Source organism: Eschrichtius robustus, chromosome 1, assembly GCF_028021215.1.
Source record: "Eschrichtius robustus isolate mEscRob2 chromosome 1, mEscRob2.pri, whole genome shotgun sequence".
Classification (NCBI taxonomy): domain Eukaryota; kingdom Metazoa; phylum Chordata; class Mammalia; order Artiodactyla; family Eschrichtiidae; genus Eschrichtius; species Eschrichtius robustus.
Window position 1 is genome coordinate 597,978 of NC_090824.1, and position 20,901 is coordinate 618,878.

General features: G+C 61.9%; 1 protein-coding gene across 3 annotated transcripts in view; it reads right to left on the bottom strand.

Annotated features, from left to right (window-relative positions):
• The window catches only part of MTA1 (metastasis associated 1), a 39,136-nt gene extending 20,703 nt beyond the window's left edge, over positions 1–18,433 (bottom strand). For 2 of the 3 annotated variants that reach the window (XM_068539324.1, XM_068539342.1), the window contains exons 1-2: positions 18,307–18,420; positions 3,479–3,546 (exon numbers count right to left, since the gene is read on the bottom strand). In XM_068539324.1, the coding sequence (XP_068395425.1) occupies positions 3,479–3,546; positions 18,307–18,334 (96 nt within the window). In that variant the 5' untranslated portion in view covers positions 18,335–18,420. Of the gene's footprint in view, positions 1–3,478; positions 3,547–18,306 lie in introns of all 3 variants that reach the window. The other variant, XM_068539334.1, reaches the window with a different exon arrangement.
• Positions 18,434–20,901: the final 2,468 nt, after the last annotated feature.

Consider the following 20,901-nt stretch of genomic DNA (forward strand, 5'->3'; position numbering starts at 1 on the left):
TTTGGAAGATGGGATTCCCAGACCAAAAAGCGCCTCCTAGAAATGGTCCTGGAGACTGTCCACTGAACTTGGAATGACGAGGGGCCTTCAACACGACGGAGACGATCTGGCACCGCATCAGGACCACAGAAGCAACCGGACAGAGTCTAGAAGGACGACTGCGAGAGCGTCACGCAGAAGCCACGATCCCAGCCTCTGGGAGCAACCTGGGCCTTGCGTCTTCAGGGCTCTGTCAGAGTCTCTGAGCCACTGAGGCTGCCCCGCAGCGGGCCCGTGGAGTCGCAGCAATGCCCCCTCCTGGACCCACACCAGGTGCAGCCCCTCCCAGGGGCCCCCGAGAACGTGCACCTCCTGGGGTTGTGCCTGGTTCTGCACAACCTCAGCTCTGCGAGCCTGGCTTGGGCCAGACCCTGGACACCCGGGACTCCAGAGTCCTCTTCCCTCTGGTGCTCTGCCCGGATCCCTGCTGCCTAGCCCCTCACAACCCCCATCTGTCTCCTCCATCTGCCTGCGTCCCCCTCCCCGGGCTGGGGTCCCAAAGGGCCTGTGGGAGGAAAGCTGGGGCGACTGCAGGGCACCCTCGCCCGTTTCCTGTCTCCACGGAGGCCGGCTCAGCGGCCCGGGAGCGAGGGCAGGAGGGCAGGGGGCCTTCCCACAAGGCTGGGGGTGGCCACGGCTCGGGAACAGGCGGAGTGGGGTCCTCGGCCCCCCAGGGGGACAACGTGGGATGCGGGGAGATGTCCCACTGGGGTCAGCAGCGTCTGCCTTTCGTCCTTTGCTGGACTTTTCGGAGAGTCCCACACCCCACGGTCCAACCTGACTCCCTAAAACCTGGCTTCTAATCCCATGCCAGAGGCTTCCCGGGAGGCCTCCGCCTGCCCTCTGGTCCTCTCTGGGCCTCTCCTGCCTGGCTGGCACCCAGAGGGCCCACACGGGGCCTGGTCCCCACGCTGCACCCCCCAACGCCCGTCCCGAGGGTCTGCCCTCCGCCCCCCCACGCAGCCCCATTCTCACAACCCCCGGTCGGCCTTTTCCCGTTCTTTCACAACGGCAATTTTCTCCAGTAGTGTAAAGATTTAACGCTTCATGAAAACAACGTAAGTGCCATATATATCCAATCAAAGTTCTAAGGAGAAAACTCAACAGTTACTTTGAAAGCTCACGAAAGCCCAGAGTCCCTGAGGGGAGGTCTGGGGGAACAGGTGTCGGGCACGGCCCGGTGGAGGGGCTGCGAGGGGCTCAAAAGAGCCGGGCTTCGCGGGAGGGGCAGCAAGCCCCACAGGGACGCAGACCCAGCGGCTGCAGCTTCGGCAAGAAAACTCATTTTAGACTTGTTTTCATTTACAGAAACGAGACAAAGTGCGGGAGCAACCCCTCGCCCCCCTGCCCTGGTCTCCACGCCCCGCTTCCTCCCGACCCCTCAGTGCTCACTCCAGGGTCCGCTCCAGGGCCCTGCCCGGACCCCGCGCCGCCCCCCGCTGCTCCGGCTGGGCGGCGTGGGGACTGGCCAGTGGCCCGCAGGGTGCCCTCCGCTGGGGCGCCCGCTGTCCCGGGGGCTGGATGGCGCTGTGGCTCTGGAGGACCTCGGGGTGGGGGCATTTTCTCAGGCCACTCCTCTGCTTGCAGGGCCCTTGTCGCCTCTGATTCCTACTAACTGGACGTTGGGCCATTGGAGGACTCTCTACTTTTCTGAGTTTTCTCTCTCTGTGTTTTCATCCCAGTTTCTGCTAAGAACTTCCAGGAGCTTCTTCTCACTCCTGAGTCTCCCCAGTCACAGCGGCCGCCATGTCTCTCGGAGGGTGCGCCCAGCTCGTCTGGCCTCAGTTTTCCTCTGCGCCCTCATCTGCTCTCTCCTCCATCTGTTTCGATGGCTCTCACGGTGGAAGCCGTCCTCCCTGCTCCGTCCAGGTCGCAGGCTGAGAGCAGGCGTTCTGCTGGGACGCGACGCCAGCGGCTCAGATCTCCCCCCGAGAGCACCCACCTCTCCACCTCCCTCTGCACACGAGGCTGCCCGGCATCCTGGGGCCGCCAGGGGAGAGCCCTCGAACTGACCCGGTTTCAGCCCCTGCCTGAACTACGATCGCCTGGGCCGCGCCCACCTCTCCAGCCGGGACGGAGGCCCCGTGCCCCGTGGGGTGGAAGGGGAGGCCAGCAGGGGTGCAGGGTTCCGAGGACCCCGAGGGCCACAGCAGACATCCGTGCTCTCCGGTGCTCTGGACCCACGCTGGCCCCTTTCCATTACCCAACCAGGCAGAGCTTCCTGGTGCCCACGCTCGCGTCCACCCTCACGGGGCGGAACTGCCTCTCCCTCACACACGTGGTATGTCGCGGCCAGAGTGAGGGCACCGTGGCCACCCGGCGACCGCTGGCCGCCATGGCCCCGCCTGCCAGGACGACTCCACGCAGAGGCCTGGCCCCCAGCCGCGCCCCCAGTGATCCGCACGGGGTGGGGGGGGGGACACAGACGTCTGCTCCCATTGCAGCAGCGGGCACGGGCCGCACCCTCCCACCCTACGGCTCCAGCGGGCAGTGAGCAGGGCTTGGGGGAGGCGCCCGCCAACACACCGGTTCCAGCGGTGTGGTGGCCTCACGGGACATCCGGCCACCGCCCCCAGCCCCGGTCACTCCAGCCAGGCCGACACGCTCAGGTCAGGGCCGGGGCTTCGGGGCACGGGCACGCCGCCCATCTCCTGGTCCCGGCAGGCACGGCCGCAGGGTCGGGGTGCCGCCACGGCTAGTCTGATCCTTGGGAGACCGGCACCCTGACCTTCCCGCCCCACCCCGCCTGGTCCCGAGAATCGGCTGCACCGCCCCAAGGCCTGAGGTCCAGGAGAGCAGATCCTCCCCTGCCGGCCACGTGGAGGCACAGCAAGGTGGCCCCTCGCCAACACGAGTGACAACAGTGCTTCCGGGACGGGGGCTGCCCCAGGGTGGGGGTCCACAGCCGCCCTTCTGCAGGAACCAGGGAAGAGAGAAGCGGCAGAGCCAAGGGCCCTGCTGACCGGGCACCGCCGTGGCCAGAGCCGTGGCCTCGGAGGAGGGTCACACGGATGCCCTCTCCCCCAGTGCCCTCACCAACGCCTCCCAACTAGGAGGACGGCAGGAGAGGTGGGGGGGGCTCCCCCACCGGGCTGGGGGGGTCCGCAGGGGACAGCACCCACTCCTCCGACCAAAGAGGCCATTCCGAACCTGCGAGCCCACGCCCAACGCGCCCCACCAGGCCCAGGAGGGCTCCGGGGGCCCCGTCCCCTAATCCACTCATAAGCGCCTGCTCAGGACGCTCGGCAGATGTGGAGCGAGAGAGGAGGGAGACGGGCAGGGGACCTTCGGGCTGTGGGCGCCCAGGCGGCTTCCTTCACTCCTCGGCTGGAGCCATCCAATCCAGACCCTCTCCGAACACCCTACCAGGGACCCTCAGGGATGGGCTCTCCGGGGAGGGGCACCCCCGCCCCCCAGCAGGGACGGGGCCACACGCTACCTTGTTGAGCTCCTCGATCCTCCGGATCAGGTACGGGTTGCTGGACGAATTCTCGAAGTAGACGTAGTCTGCAAACGGGCGAGAGCGCGTCAGCCTCGCGACTCCGCCAGCCGGGGAGCCGGCCCCCCGCTCGCCCACGGCCTGGCTGCATCTGTGGTGGCGGGCGGGGGCCAGGCTCAGGCGGGGGGCTGGGGGGCCGCAGGGGCTGCAGCCGGCCCGGAGGGGGCCCCAAGAGCGGTACCGCCAGGGTGGGAAGGACGGTCACAGGCACTGCTACCGCCGGCCCCAGAGACCACGTCGGCATGGAGGTTGCCAGACCCCGGACATCCCCCCATGCACATCCCCCAGCATCCCACCACCTCTCCTCCAAAGACTAAAGAGCTGAACGGAGGCCGGGGCTTCCCGGGTGGAGGAGACACGGAGCTCGCCGGGGCGGAACGAGGTCGGGGGCCCAGGGGAGCGGGGTCCTGAGGGTGCTGCCGCCCCTGCTGGGTCCCCCAGACCTCAGGTCAGCACAAGCTCCCCTCACAGAAAAACTACACGTGCTCTCCGTTTCCCCAACGCCCCCAAGGGCGAGCGGGGCTCTGGCTCAGGGAGGCCCCCAGCAGGAGGCCAGGGGGCCCACCCGGGAAAGCCCAGGACAGCCGCGAGACCAGCCCCGCAGGGGACGGCTGACCAGGGGGCTGTCCTGGCTGGAGTCCGCTGAGGCCTGCACGTGCACACGGCCCAGGTGCCCCCGGACGGAGGTGAAGACCCCAGAGAGATCACGGGAGGGATGTGCCCGGAGGCTGGCTGGACAAAGAGAGGCCTGCGGGAGGGGCTGGCCGGCACAAGCTTGTTTCAGGGCGACTGCGGCCACGCTGCACCTCACGGGACCGTACACTGCAGACGGGCGGGTTTTATCGCAAGTAGATTTTATCTCAACTAAGCAGTTTTTATAGAAATCAATCATCCAAGCTTTCGTTCTAAGAAACTAGATAAAGAGCAAATTAAACCTGAAATAATTACGCCTGCGTGTCAGGAACTGGAAACCACCCAAACGCTCCCCCGGGAGGGTAGGGGGTGGCAGACAGGCAGACAGCAGGTCTGCGTCCAGCGACAGAGTCCCGGCAGCGCCAGGAAAGGTGCCCTGGACACGGGCTGGCGGGGGGCTCGGGGGGCTGGGCGTCTCGTGCCCGGGCGGCAGTTACACACCTGCCGGCAGCTGCCCTGCGCTCCCGAGGAGTGGGCTTCACCGCCTGTAACTCGTGCTTCGGTAGGTGGGGAACAAAGAAAGAGGCAGGAGCAGGAGAGAGGGAGCAGCAGGGGAGACGCGAGCCGCCCCCACGCCCGCGAAGGAGACGGCGCGCAGAGGCAGCCGCCTTCCCGACAGAGGACGAAGGGAAAGGAGGACCCCCTGCCCCTGCCCGGCCCAGACGGCTTCGCTGGTGAATCGTACCGAAGCCGGAAGGGAGGCTGAACACGGTCGACACGAACTCCCCCAGAAAGCACTACAGCAGGGAGCTCCGGGGGCTCAGGAGGCCGGACACCGCGAGAGACCACAGAGCAGTGCCCCTCAGCAACTCGGAGCCCAGCGTCTCAGCACAACCTCTGCGCACGGAAGCTGGCAGCCCAGCAAGGGGACGACGCCCCTCGACCACTGGGAGTCACCTGGGGACACGTCGAAATCACAGCAGTGGAATAAAGAAGAAAAACCATCTCAATAGATGCAGAGGAGCTGACGAAACCTACACAATTCCTGATAAACTCTGACGCAGAGGCTGCCATGGCGGCGCAGTGGTTGAGAGTCTGCCTGCCAATGCAGGGGACACGGGTTCGAGGCCTGGTCTGGGAAGATCCCACATGCTGCGGAGCAACTGAGCCCGTGAGCCACAACTACGGAGCCTGCGCGTCTGGAGCCTGTGTCCCGCAACAAGAGAGGCCGCGACAGTGAGAGGCCCGCGCACCGCGATGAAGAGTGGCCCCCGCTCACCGCAACTAGAGAAAGCCCTCGCACAGAAACGAAGACCCAACACAGCCATAAATAAATAAATAAATAAATAAATAAATTTTAAAAACATAAATAAAAAAATAAACATCTACAAACAATAAATGCTGAAGAGGGTGTGGAGAAAAGAGAACCCTCTTGCACTGTTGGTGGGAATGTAAATTGATACAGCCACTATGGAGAACAGTATGGACGTTCCTTAAAAAACTAAAAACAGAACTACAATATGACCCAGCAATCCCACTACTGGGCATATACCCTGAGAAAACCATAATTCAAAAAGAGATATGGGGCTTCCCTGGCGGCGCCGTGGTTGGGAATCCGCCTGCCAATGCAGGGGACACGGGTTCGAGCCCTGGTCTGGGAAGATCCCACATGCCGCGGAGCAACTAAGCCCGTGAGCCACAACTACTGAGCCTGCGCTCGAGAGCCCGTGAGCCACAACTACTGAGCCCACGTGCCACAACTACCGAAGCCCACGCGCCTAGAGCGTGTGCTCCACAAGAGAATCCACCGCAATGAGAAGCCCGTGCACCGCAACGAAGACCCAACGCAGCCAAAAATAAAAATAAATAAATTTGTTAAAAAACAAAAAAAAAAAAAAACCTCTGACGCAAACTAGGAATTCAAGGGAACTTCCTCGCCTGCTAGCAGGCATTTACCAAAAACCTACAGTGAAGTCATGTTTACTGATGAAAACACGGTGCCCTCCCCTAAAGCCGGGAAGAGGGCACGGGAGTCGATCCACTGCACTGCTACTCACCCACAGGTCCTAGTCGGTGCCACGAGGAGAAAAAATAAATACATGATAAGTGTACAGATTGGAAAGGAAGAGAGAAAACTCTCTAAATGCAGAGGACATGACTGTCCACAGAGAAATTCCCAGAGTTTACAAAAAGCTATTAAAACTAATGAGTGAGGGCTTCCCCGGTGGCGCAGTGGTTGAGGGTCTGCCTGCCGATGCAGGGGACACGGGTTCGAGCCCTGGTCTGGGAAGATCCCACATGCCGCGGAGCAGCTGGGCCCGTGAGCCACAATTGCTGAGCCTGCGCGTCTGGAGCCTGCGCTCCGCAACAAGAGAGGCCGCGATAGTGAGAGACCCGTGCACCGCGATGAGGAGTGGCCCCCGCCTGCCACAACTAGAGAAAGACCTCGCACGGAAACGAAGACCCAACACAGCCATAAATAAATAAATAAAAATAAAATACTTAAAAAACAACAAAAAAAGAGCTTCTCCCTATGTTAAAAACAAAAACAAAACAAAACAAAAACTAATGAGTGAGGGGCCGCTCTTGCCTTGAGATGGACTGCATTCTGCCTATGGCATGTGCTGCTCTCTCCATAAACCTGCTTTCACTTAAAAAAGAAAAACTAATGAGTGAGGGTTTAGCAAGCTCATAGGATACAAAAATAGTGTATTAAAAGTACCATTTACAATAACTCACAAGTACTGAAGTATTAATTTAACAATCTACAGATCTTTAAAGATCAAAAGCTCTGTGCAAAAATCTGTATGCTGAAAACTACAAAACACTACTGAGAAAAACCAACAAAATCTAAATAAATTGTAACATAAGATATCATGGATCAAAACACAGACCATCAACCTTTTTCGGTACAGGGCCAGAGAGTAAATACTTTAGGCTTCGCACGACAAGAAGCTAAACCAAAGATATCACTTAGGTATTAACGTAATACATTTCCACAAACGTTTTGCCAATGAAATTAAAATTAAAACAATAAAAATTGAGTATACTTTTTTGTGATAATCCTGGTCTACTAAGGAATTCTGTTTTGGGGGAGGACAATTTGCTTCATCGGGGCTCAAGTTCATGTTCTGGATCGTGAAAACCCATCGCAACGTCCCTGTTAATGCCGAGCCGTGACGCGGCCTCTATGTCTTTCTGCACAAAAAGTACCCAAACAACGATATCCACCTGCAAGCGTGAAATTTTAATTGAGCACACTCATACTGGACTCCCTGAGATTTCTCTCGACCTTTCCCTTTCAGCCTTTGTGCAGTGAAGGGTGAACCCAGCAGGCCCGGCTCGTCCACACCCTGCACGTCCCAAGGAAGGTGCGGCCCCTGACCTGCTCCTGGGAGGTCGCCCCAAAGCCCCTGGAGGGTCCTGCCTGATGGAAGTCTGCCCACCTGGGGGCATGGGCCACACAGACCACGCTGACAATGTGATCTGTGGTGGGCCAGAGGTCAACCTGACCTCCTGAGGGCTGGACACGAAGGCCAGCCACGCTGATGGTTAGCCATGGCTACGTGACCAACCTGGATACACACCCTGGACACCGAGTTGCGTGTGGTCTCACCATCTGTGGCCCCGGGAGAGGCCAGCTGGAAGCCTTGACCTTTTCACCTTTGCTGATTCTGGTGTATATCCTTTTGTTGTACTAAACTTAGCCATGAGTGTGACGGCTTTGCTGACCCAGAACTGCAGCAGGTGACACAGTACAGATGCTGGGGCAGCTCCTCAAGGCAGCTAAGTGGCTTCCGAAACACAGAAACCTCCTTCGCACTTGCACTGCGGCCCAAAACACACTGCGGGGACTGTGGTCTGAACTCAGAGAACATGCCCGATGCAAATCTGGGTCAGAATGGAGAGCCCATTTCTCGTTTTAACATCTGACAGTAAGAAACTGTATAAAGCAGTCTGTGATTCAAACAACGTCAGTCGTCACCAAAATGAATGTACCACAGTATAAGTTTGCAGTAAGTGCCATTTCACGTAATTTTCAGATGAATTCATAAAGGACCATTATCAAGTATGCAGCAAAAACTAATTTCCAAAGGCACTCAGTGTTTGGTACTCGTGGTTGAGAGTGGTTCTTCTCATTCTGAAAAATTCTAATTTCTGCCCTGAGTTTAAGAAATCACAGTAAAATTTAACCACTGCTATGCCCTCAAGCTGCTGCACGGTAGGGCAAGTCAAGATATTCAGCTTCCACCTTTTTTTTTTTTTTTGGCTGTGTTGGGTCTTCACTGCTGCGCACAGGCTTTCTCTAGTTGCGGCGAGCGGTGGCTTCTCTTACTGTGGAGCACAGTCTAGACCTAGGCGTGCGGGCTTCAGTAGTTGCAGCACACGGGCTCAGCAGCTACAGTGCTTAGTTGGGCTTAGTTGCTCCGCGGCACATGGGATCTTCCTGGCTCAGGGCTCGAACCCGTGTCCCCTGCACTGGCAGGCGGATTCTTAACCACTGCGCCACCAGGAAGTCCTCAGCTTCCACTTCTGATAAAAATTCACAGAACTGATGATGGCTAACTCCTCGAGGTCAAGTGCAGCTCACTGTTGACACAACAGGTTGGGTGAAGCACGAGACTCAACATTTCGCACAAAACGCCCGTTGACAAGCAGCCCGACGGACAACGGGCCTCAGGCACCTGATGTGTTAACAAGCTTTGTCCAGGTGTCCAGCCAAGCCCCGTTCTGCTCCATACACCAAATTCTGTCGGCGCATATAGCAGTTTGTCCTACGAATCAGCTCACGTGGGTACGGAGGCTGAGAGGTCAGATGATCTGCCGTCTGCAAGCTGGGGACCAGGAGCCAGTGGTGAGAATCAGCCTGAGTCCAAAGGCCTGAGAACCGGAGTCCAAAGGCTGAGCACCAGGAACCCCGATGTCCAAGGACAGGAGAGGATGGATGAGCCAGCGCAACGAGCAGGACGCCAGCCCCTCGCCTCTCCGCGCCATCAGGCCTCACGGACTGGACGCTGCTGCGCTGGGAGGGCTCCGATCCAGGCTGACCTGTCCCGCAACGCCCTGGCAGCCACGCCGGAAACGACGTCCCCCCCGGCTCCCTGGCCGCCCTGAGCCCGGCCGGGTGGACACAGCGTCCTAGTAGAGCCCACTTCAGTCGGCACGAGGTTGGCGCTTTCCCCACTTCTCTGAACATCTCGGCTGTGCCTGGTCCAGGCAGACTCTTCACAGAGGCCGGTCTCCTCGCGGGGAGCCCATCCCGCGCACCCCGCGCCCACTCCCAGCCCCTCAGCCTGGGCAACCAGCCTCCCAAAGGCTGCTCCTCGGCCAGCCGCCACCAACACGACTGAATGACGTCACCACCAGTAACCGGCTTCGCCTGCCCGGCCGATCAGCGAGCAGACTCTGTTGGAGGCTCTTGTCCGGTTCGCGAACTTCCGTGAAGGAGCCCTGCAGCTGCACCCACGCACACTGCGTCCCTTCGGCACAGCACTCACGCCCCTAAAGCCACCACCTCCCAAGCCCGGGTGCCCTGCTCGCTCGGCGGGGACGGGGACGCAGACAGGGCTCCGAGCCGGTGAGTTACGACACGTGGGTGTGATTCGCAATGACGGCACCGCAGGTGGGCGGGTGAGCCAGTGAGGTGACCTCACCACCGCTCGACCACACTGAGGCCCCAAAGCAGCCAGAAGACACACGCAAACGCACAAGCACCGCTCGTTCCAACACGACTTTATTTATGGGCACTGAGATTTGAATTTCATGGAATTTTCATGTGTCCTAAAGTATTCTTCTTTTGATTTTTTTTTTCCTCAACCATTTAAAAATGTAGGAACCATTCTTAGCTCATGAGTCACACGAGAACAGGCAGTGGGCCGCAGCCTGCCAGCCCCTGTAGCAGAGGACTCGATCCTGGCGAAGGTGACAATTTTCCCCCAAACTGATCTCAACCATAGTTTCAACGTGATCCCAATCAAGACGCCACAATTTTCTTTCTGTAGAAACCAATAAGCCAATCCTACACTTTACATGGGAAATCCGAGACACCAGAATAGGCTAAACAATTTGGAAAAAGGACAAAGTCAGGGAATTCCCTGGCAGTCCAGTGGTTAGGACCCTGCACTCTCACTGCCGAGGGCCCAGTTCAATCCCTGGCCAGGGAACTAAGATCCCGCAAGCTGCATGGCACGACCGAAAAGAAAAAGAAAAAAGAAAAAGGACAAAAGTTGGAGGATTCCCACCTGAGCCAGATTTGCCATGAAGTTACAGTAATCCGGACGGCGTGGATTGGCAAAAGCATGGCCGCATCAATGGAAAAGAGAGGAGGAACAAAGGGAAGCACGGCGAATGGGTTCGACCAAGGTGCCTGCAGATGGGGGGGCGGTCAAGACGTTAACAGGTGGAGATGGACAACTGGACGTTCACACGCAAAAAGGGGAAGGACCGAGAACCATCACCTCCGCCACACACACAAAAACGGACTCAGAATGGGTCATGCACTTGCAAGTAAAGCCTGGAACTATAAAAATTCTACAAGAAAACAGGATAAAATCTTTGTGACCTTGGGGTAGGCAGACTTCATACACTTCTCTCTTATAAAAGAGAAACTTTGCAAAATACGTATCTCGTAAAGAACTGAAATCCAGAATATAAAAGAAACTCTCACAACTCAACAGTAAGCTTCTTTCCAATTTTAAAAACCGGCAAAGGATTTGTCCAGACGCCTGACCAAAGGCACAGGGATGGCAAACAAACACGCGGAAAGATGGCCAGCAGCACGGATGCTTAGGGAAACATGCATCGAAAGTCTAGTGAGATGCCCTGTGTGCCAGACTCCTGTGCAGAGGACCCGGGACCCTCAGCGTCGCTGCCGGGGGCACAGCAGAGTAATGAGGCTGCACTGCGGACAGGCGACTCCGCCAGGCCACCCCACCCCTGGGCACTTTCACCCACGAGAAACACCCGTAAGAACATACGTTCACACTCAAAGCTGAGCACAGGTGCTCCCGGTCGGCTGCACTCAACCACCAAAACTGGAAATAGGGGCTTCCCTGGTGGCGCAGTGGTTAAGAATCCGCCTGCCAATGCAGGGGACACGGGTTCGAGCCCTGGTCCGGGAAGATCCCACATGCCATGGAGCAACTAAGCCCGTGCGCCACAACTACTGAGCCTGCGCTCTAGAGCCCGGGAGCCACAAATACTGAGCCCACCTGCCACAACTACTGAAGCCCGCGTGCCTAGAGCCCGTGCACCGCAGCAAGAGAAGCCACGGCAATGAGAAGCCCGTACACCGCAACAAAGAGTAGCTCCGCTCGCCGCAACTAAAGAAAGCCCACGCGCAGCAACAAAGACCCAACGCTGTCAAAAATAAATAAATAAAATAAATAATTTTTTTTAAAAATTATATATAAAAAAAAAACCCTGAAAATGGCCCAGCTGTGATCTGAACGTCAGGGTCCTTCCAGAATTCACGCTGAAATCCTAACCCCAAAGCCGTGGTATCTGGAGGCAGGGCCTTTGGGAGGTGCTTAGGTGGGGCCCGGAGTGGGATTAGTGCTCTTACAGGAGACCCCACAGAGCTCCCCAGACATCGAGGCTGCTGGAGCCTTGACCTGGGACCTGCAGCCTCCAGAAGTGCAAGAAGTTGGCATCTGTTGTTAACCAGCCCCCAGTGGCTCATGCCTTGTTACAGCAGCCTGAAGGTACCGAGCCGACCCCAGTGTCCCTTCGCTGCTGAATACACCTCGGTACATCCATTCGACGGAACCTATTCAGCAAGCAGAGGATGAGCCACCGACACGGGGACAAGTTCTGAACGCGCTGCACCCCGTGAAGGAAGCCAGCGTGCCGCATGACACCCTGTAAAGGGCATCTGCAGCAACAGGGACAGATCGGGGCTGCCAGGGCTGGCGTGGGGGGCAGGCGGGCTGACTACAGAAGGCAAGAGGGACACTCGTGGGCCGTGGAAGCAGTCTAACCGCCTCCCCCTCCTGGCCTGTTTAGGACCACACACGTGGAAGCGTGTGCGTCAGTTACACAACGGTGTGCGTCGGCCCAAATCAAAGAACCGCACACATAAAAGGGTGTTGAAAAGCATACTTCAATAGACCTAACTTTAAATGTAAAAAATACACACAGGCCGTTCCCGTTTGTCTCAGTAATTATGTTCCCTAATGTCACCACTAACACCGAACTATCCTGAACTGAGCCGTCGCCCCAGGGGGAGCCCAGGGTCAGGGTCCCGCCAGCCTCGGGCCACCTTTTCATCAGCAGGTCGACATATAACCTGTCCTCTGTGAGTATCTGTTTAAAGACACCGTATCCGGTACGTATCGTATCGTATCGTCCACTCATGAGTGTTGGGCCCGTAGCCTCCCTGCGCTTAGGGACACTGGACGCACTTCATGGCTATGCTGGCGGGCACTTGAAACACTGAAATCTCCAACTAGAAGCTCAAAAATTCAAGCGGCATGGTCCGCAACAGGCCGGGGGACCCACCCCTCGCGGCTCCACCGGTGACACGTCAACCTTAGGGAGATGGCGGGTTCGCAGAGACGATCTGTGAGGAGTGATGAGGCCGGACAGGATGTGTCCGCTGAGCAAGCGGGCGCGGTGGTCACAGCCAGGAGGCCGCGCGAGGGGCGCCAGCGGGGACAGAGGCCCCACGAGAACACGGGCGCACACCCCAGGAGGGCCAGGCCACACCTGCCGCCGGACCCCCGTCAGCATCCCTCCAGAACCGACTCCCACCAGGTGCCCTGGGGCCGGGGAGCCCGCAGCGGGAACGGCGGGGCGCCAGAGGAAGCCAGACTCCTGACCCTGCAGGACCATGTCCGCTCTCACCTGCTACACATGGGCCCCCCGAGCCCAGAGCCAGGCCGCCTGCACGCAGGCCCCCTCCTGCTCCTCTGTCCTCGCCCCGGCGGCTCCACCTCCCCAGCCAGGCCTCCCGTGCACACACCCCACTGGACGGAGGCCGGACCCTGCCTGGAGGGGCAAGGGGCCGACGACCACGGGGCCCGGCCTCCCTCCAGGGGCTGGAGCGCAGGGTGGAGGCTGACGGCCGGTCACGCGGGCGCCAGACGCCGGGCCCCAGGCCTGAGCACGGCAGGTGCCCCCCACATCTCTACAGAGGAAGGGTCCCCCACATCTCTACAAAGGGAGGGACAGAGCTGTCCTCACCCGCACGCCAGGCAAAGCCCGGCCGGTGCCCACGGCTGAGCTCACCGGAGCACGTCCCCCCACGGCCCTGGGCTGGACCCAGTCCCCTCACGCGGGGTGCGGCCACCTCTCAGAGGCGACCTCCTGCGACCCCCAGGGGAGCCCCGCCCGCGCAGCCCGAGGAGCCCACTCTGCCCGACGCCCACAGATGGACCCTCAGGGAGCCGGTGTGGCCGCCCGGACCTCCGCCTTGCAGAGGGCAGGGAAGCGGCGGGCCTGCCCTCCAGGGGTGCCGAGCGCGGGGTCCCTCTGGGCGTGCTGCAGCCACGCCCCTCGCTCCCGAGGCAAGCAGCCCCCACCTCCGGTCACCACCGTCACACGCGTCACCCAGAGGAACCTGGGCCTCCGTCTCAGGGGCCCGTGCCCAGCTGGGACCCCTGCGCAGTGACAAGAGGGCCAGGACCCAGTCAGGGGGCGGCGGGGGGCCACCCAAGGGCGGGGCCGGATCATGGGGCCCCGAAGGTGCTGGGAGTTGACCCTCCACCGCAGGAACCACTAAGCAGTTTGAAGCAGGGGAGACGGAGCAGACCCGCTGCTCAGAAGGGCCATCTCCTCAGGCAGCCCACGAATCGCAGCCAGGAGAGGGTCAGGGCGCTGCAGGGCCAGGAGAGCGGGCGTCCCACGAGAAGGCACAGCTCCAACCCGCGTCCCACTGACCGGGAGCGGGGAGGCCGCAGGGGCCTGGCCAGCGCGAGACGACGGGCAGCGTCCCCGAGGCCACCCCTGGCAGCCCTGCCCGCCAGGCCCTGCCCAGGAACCGCACCCCGACGTCGGCCTGGACCCCCCGGCTGTGGAGACGGCACCAGCACCCTCGTCCGTCCACACAGGGGCCCCCAGAGCCCCGGGAAGGCTGTGCCCGCTGCCATCGGACACGGGCCCCCTGCTCCCTGAAGACAGACGGGACAGGGGTGCAGGGCGGACAGAGAGACCGAAGGCAGGAGGACAGGACGTTGTGTTGAACATCAAACTCTTGAGAGAAGGCAGCTGGGGGTCACGGGGGGTGCGCCTCAGGGCACCTCACCACCCTCACCCCGCCCCGAACTTCAGCGGGAGGCAGCCGGGAGGAGGGGCCCCTGTGCCGACCTCACCCAAGCCACCCCTCGGGCCCCGCATGTCCAGCACCCACGTCCACACGTCCGGACGCCCTGGGAAGGCCACTGCGGACTACAGGGGTGCCCGCCCCGCCACGTGAGAACGGCACCGCCTGCCCCAGCACGTCCCTGCTGGCCCCGCATAAGTTTGGCATTTTCCCGCGTGTGGATGTCTTACCTAGTCAGAAGTTAAAATTAAACAAAGAAGCATTTCTGACAACAGGACAGGATACAGATGACAAAGACAAAAACAGCAAGGGCAACGGAGACACTGTCAAGCTTCAAGCTGCCCGGAGGACTAGGGTGTTCCTATCACCTTTTCAAAATATATTTTTAAAAATCAACTATCCAAGAGAATGGGCGTTAATTTCTTACAACAGAAGAAAAAAAGAGACGAGGCCTGAGGGGAGATGGTTGCAGCCCGCCCATTAAAAACACACCCACCGCCCCAAACAGTGACCACGGTATCGGGCGGCTCCCGGCTGTTGGTTTTCGCTTTCTGTCCTGAAACACGACAGAACGTCTCTGCACAGAGACAAAAAGAGGCGCCCGTGGTGCCCTCAGTCCACGGCTCGCTCCAGAAGACTGGCCAGGTGCCCCCACTCCCCACGCAGAGCGCAGACCCCAGAGAAAGAGGGGTCGTGGACCCTGAGCCCGCCACCCGCGTCCAGGCCTCCTCCGCCACGTTTGCTGTCGCCGCCGACAGCAAGCCTCTGTCCAGGCTGGGTCACCTCCCGGGGAAGAACCAGGCCCTGTCCCCTCCCAGGCTGACCCACTCCGCCCAGCCGGTCAGCTGGCACAAAGCTGCAGCCGTGCCTTCGCCCCGCCCAGACATCCTGGCAGGGCCTCGGGACGGCCTGCCAGGTAGGATGCAGGACACCCAGAGAACACTGGACTCCGCTAACTACTTTCTAGCGCATGTCCCTCCCGCGCAATATTTGGTACAAACTTACGCTAAGAAACTGTTTATCTGAAATCCAAACTGAACGGGCGTCTTGTACTTTCCTGGCTGAGTCTGGCACCTTTGGAAAAGGTAGAGCGTCCTGAGTGGAGACAACGGGGCGGCGGGGAGGGGGGCTTTCCCAGACTCTGCTCCTGCAGTGCTCCCCAGGCCGGAGCAGGCTGCCCAGGCAGGGCCAAACCCCAGTAAGAGAGGGGCGTACCTTCCTCTGTCTGGGCCCTGAGAAATCCAGTCACCGCCCCCCAACCCCGAGCAAGCAGCACCTCAGGACAGGATGCCAACCTGCCAACACCCCGCCCACCGGGACCACCGGCCTTGCAGACCCATGGGACAGCGCCTTGAGATTCCATACAGAAACTGGGGACGGAACTGCAGGGACCAAGAGGGAGTCCAAGTGGAAGCGGTCCTGCAACACAGGCCCTGGGAGGGCCTCCAGGACACCCTCGGGGGGACACGCAGACCACTCCCCTGGAGGAGGCACCGCAGGACACAGAGATCCTGGTCAACACCGTGGGGAAACTGAGGCACGGGAAGGTCTGAGGGTGGCCAGGCCCCCGCTGATTTCGCAGCCAGATAGGTGGCTCGAAGCCCACATGTCAAGGAGTGGACACAAGTGGCGATCGGGGCATCCACGGCCTGGATGGGGCGGGGACAGCTCCCCTTGGAACCAGTCCCCACAGGCAGGCACAGTGGGGGTCCCACCCACCGAGGCGGGGGCTGGCAGAAGCGCCCGGCAGCGGGTGAAGGCGCAGCAGGGGCCAGCTGAGGGCCTCCAGCCCCCGGCCGCCACCACCTCCTCCTGCAGCCTCCGTGTCTCCTCCAGCCAGGAGCTGGGCGCCTCCGTTCTGCGGACACTGCTTCGTTTATTCAGCATGCCAACGTGACCGCAGGGCCAGCGCCTGGGATGGGAGGTAAGACCACACCTGCCGAGGGGCTTCTGGCTGGCTAAACCCAAGGGGGCACCGGGCGAGCTGGAGGGTGGGCAGACCGGAGGGGCCTCAGGCTGCACAGGAGGCCAGGAGGGGTCTGCACTGCGGAAAGGTGGTCCAAGAGGGCACGGGTTCGGGGGTCACTGAACGGGCAGCTGCAAGAGAGGCAGGAGCCCTGGGCTGCGCAGCTGGGCTGGGGCAGAGGCCGAGCTACCAGGGTGGAGAAGGCGGCTCAGTCCTGGGGGTGACCCTCCCGCCTCCATCCACAGATGGCCGGCTCCCGCTTGGAGCGGCGAGGCTGGGAAATGGACAGGCCTGTCCCGGAGGGGCCCCTACGCTGCAGCCCCCTCCCCACAGGTGTCCGCCAGGGACCTGTGCTTCACGGGGTACAGGCCCCGTTCCCGTGACCACCTCTGAGCCAGAGCGAGCAAGGAAGGGCCTGACGGCGGGGCAGGTGCTGCACAGACCCACTGCACAGGTTGGTGTGCACACCCAAGGTCACAAGGCTGGCTTGGCACTCGGGGTCACCTGGCCAGCGACAGGGTAAACTGAGGACCGAGGAGACTTGGAAAGCGAGGCCAGCACCGTCCTCAGCCCTGACACACTCCACCCAAGGTGGGCAAGTGAGCATCTCAAAGTCTCAGAGAGGATGGGCACCTCACCTCCCCGTGAAGGACCAGCTCAGAACCCCATGGAAAACCCGCGGCACAGCCTCCCGGAGCCCCCTCCCCACGAAGTGGGGCAAGGCCCAAAGCCGGCAGCTTCCTGGGGCCCAACTGGGAGGACGAAGAGCCCAGGAAGGAAGCCCCCCAGGGCCTCAGCCAGCTCAGCGGCCCCCTAACCAGGGAGCTATCTGCCTCTTCCGCACCCTTGCAAAGCACCTCCCTGCTGGGCTGGGGAAACAGAACGCAGCAAAAAGTTTGGGGGTGTCTTAGAAAAGCATGCTCGGGGTGACCACAGGCTGCTGAGGACCGGGAGAGGGAACCCTGCTAGGGGAAGCCCCCAAGCACACGCCCGGCCCAAGGGGTAGCTCTCAGCCGCCCCTGGGCTCCCACGCATGGGGCTCCCCACCCCAGAGGGGACCCACTCTCCACCCCAGCACCCGAGCCAGCCCTGCCTGCCCCGGTGGGCACTCCACACCCCTGCGGCCCCCAAACTCCCGCTCCCAGGAGGGCAGCCAGCACCCCCCTCCCCCGACCATGTGCTCCTGCTCTGCTCCGGGGTGGGGGGCTCCCGCCAGGTCCCTGGCCCAGAAGGATGCTCTGCGACTCCAGAGCCTTCCACAGTTCCTCTGCCAGGGCCCAACAGGCTACACGGTCGGCCCCCAACAGGTGGGCAGAGCCCCCGCCTCCCTGGTGCGCCGCTCGGCCACTACCCGCACCGGCTCGTGAGGGCCGGCCCAAGGGGTCACTTCGGGTTGGGATGAGCATGGCCGGGGCAGAGGTGGCGGTGGAGGAACGGGCTGCTCAGAAAAGGGGGGGAGGGGAAGGAGATGGGGTGGGGTGCAGAAGAGTGGGTGAGCGCTGCCGGGGGAGGGGGAAGGACGGCCCAGCCGGGACGGCCTGCAGTGGGGGAAGGGTGCAGAGGCGGAGGGAGGGGACCAGAAGTGGGCCGATGGGGGGGCTGGGCCGATGGGGAGGCGGGCGGAGGAGGGGAAGGGGAAGAAGGGAAAATGGGGGAGGGAAGGACACGACGGGGGACCCGGGCAGGGGGTGCAGAGGGGGCCCGGGCGGAGGTATGGCGAGGCCCGGGGCGGCGGTTTGGGACCGAGGCAGGGAGGGGAGAAGAGATGGGGGGCGGAATGGGGCCCCGGGGGGATGGGGACCCGGCGGGGACTGGGGGGATGGGGGCCGGCGGGGCCCGGGGTGGCAGGGTCGGGCCCGCGGCGCATAAAGGCGGCGGCGGCGGCGGGCGGACAGGCGGCGGCCTTACCTCCGACCCTGTACATGTTGGCGGCCATGTCCGGCGGCGGCGGCGGAGGCCGCAGGCTGGGCCGGGCTGGGCGCGGGGCTCGGCGCGGGCGGCCGCGAAAATGGAGGCGCGCGGGCGCGAGGCGCGGGGGCGCGGGCGGGCGGGCGGTTTAAAGGGGCCGCGCTGCTGCTGCCGCCGCCGCCGCCGTCGCCGCTGCCGCCGCTGCTGCTGCCGCCGCCGCCTCCGCCGCCGCCGCTGCCGCTGCCGCCGCCGCCGCCGCCGAGGCCGCGCAGGGACCGAGGGCCGCGGTGCGGGCGGGAGAGGAAGAGGAGGAGCGGCCGCGGGGAGGGAGGGGCCTCGGGCGCCACCGCCCACCGCGCGGGCCGTTAACCGACCCGCGGTCGCGCGCTCCCCGCCGCCCGCCCGCGGCCCCCGGGGTCTTTCCCACGCCCCTCCCCGCAGCGGCCCCCCCCCCAGCCGTCCACGCCGGTCCGAGTCCTTCCTGGGCTTCCCGCTTCTCTTTCCCACCCTCCCTCCTGTCGCAGGGTCCCCTCCGAGTCCCCCACTTCCCTGAAGCGCAGCGGCCCAGCCGCGGCCTCTTGACTCCCGGCCCGGCCCTCTCCGCTCACGCCGGGGGTCTTTGTGCCTGCCCCACGGCCCAGCCCCACGGCCCGCCTGGACAGCGGCGGCGCCCCCATCCCACCTCCGTGCGGGCGCTGCCTCCCCGGACTGTGGCCTGAGGAGAAGGCCAAGGGAGGCGCGTGGCCGTGCCCAGAGGACCCTCTGCGAGGCCCCGCCTGAGAGCGGGGGTCCCGCAGGCCTCTCTGACACGGCCCAGACCCCGCGGCTGCTGGGGCGGGGGGCGGTGCGTGCCCAGAACAGCGAGTCTGCACGGGCCCCTGTGGGTGAGGCACCTGCCTGTCCTCCCCAGGCCCGGCAGAACCTGCAACCGAGTGTGAGCTTAAGGTCCGAGGATGGTGGGGAGCGCGGTGGCCTGGGCGCACCCCGCAAGGAAAAGCAGTGGGTGCAGGGGGAGTCCCGGGTGGAGAGAAGCGGGTACCCGGCCACGCTGGGAGCCAGGACCAACCTGGCTGCTAGGAGGCCAGCGGAGGGAGGTGTCGGGGCCCCAGGGTGACTGCTTGTCCACTCAGGGCCATCCCTTCGAGACACGGAGGGGAGTGGCGAGGGGGTGGAGCTCAGGAGAGGCCCCGGCCGAGCACCTCCGCCGTGATCGACGGCGGCTGCAAGGGAGGAGCTTAGAGCTGAGGATATTTAGGCAGGTTCCCCAAGGGGGTGCGCTGGGGGTGGGATGGTCTCCCTCCCCCCAGGCCCCCGTCCTAGCTTCGTGGCCTGCAGCTCCTCATCTGGACAGCGAAGCTGCAGCATGAAGTCCCCTTCCACCTACACCTAACAAGTCGACCATAAAGTTAGTTAAGAACCACCGATAAGTGCCCAGGCAGGGCTTTCAGCTTTCCGCAGGGCCGCCCGCCTGCCAGCTGCAGCTGCGGGGAGAAGCAACAAAGGGCGGGGGCTGTTCTCCTCCCTGGACGGGCCGTGGGGGTGAGCGGCAGTCCGGGCTGACCTCCACCGGAAGCAAGGCCACGGGCCGCGTCTCAGGGAAGCCGCTGGGATAACAGGTCTCCCACTCCCAAAGCAGAGTGACGTCTAATAAACCCTCGGGAGACAGCACAGAGCCCCCGCTCCTCCGTTGGCTTCCATACTGCTTTCCCCTCTCCAGACTAACAAAAAAGGGGGATTGCATGCAATGCCCAGCCCTTACACCAGCTCAGCGGCAGGCCAACAGACCCGAGACACCTTGCAAAAAAGACTTAGGAATTCATCCATTTAGTAGCAGAGGAAGTAGACATTCAGGAGAGAGCCGGGAGGGTGTGTGAAGGTGTGGCCACATCCACGGCCGCAAGGACAGCAGGGGGCGGGGGTGAGGCGCAGCGGAAGAGACCTGAAGAAGCAGAAGACAACTCCACAGAAGCCCTGGCATCTTAGGAGCTTGACAGAATGTGAGATTGGTAATCAGAAGTCAGAGAGTAGATGGCGGGACAGCAGAATGAGAGCAAGGTTTAAGAGCTGAGGAAACACAGTTCCTCAAAATCATGCCGTCGCTGGAACAAGAAACAGCGAGGGGCAGGATGTCGGGTGACTAACAGGGAAGGCTGTGCGGTCCAGTGGGGAGCGGGGGAGAGGTGATAAACATGACATTGCGGGCCTTGAAGACAAAGTGATGAGGGTCAGGGGACAGGGTGATCATCGTGGGGGCACTGTTTGTCTGGAGAGGCTGGGACATCGGTGAAGGAGGGACCCATGGGAGTCCAACGGTGGGTGAAGTGGCCCAGAGGCCACTCGACGGGGCCGCGTCCTTGTGCAGGGCCTGGAGAGCCCCGAGTGACCTGAGCTGACCTCTGGTGAGGGATGGGGGAAGCAGCAGCAGATGTGGAGGCAAGAGGCCTCAGAGGAAGGCACACGGTGCCAGAGGCCATGCGCGGCTAGAAAAAACTCTCAGAGACTCACTACAAGAAAGTTCCCCCGGAGTCACCTGGGAGCCTCCAGGACCACGGTGGGGTGCAAGTCACACGGAGACCCACCTTGCCTGCTTACTGA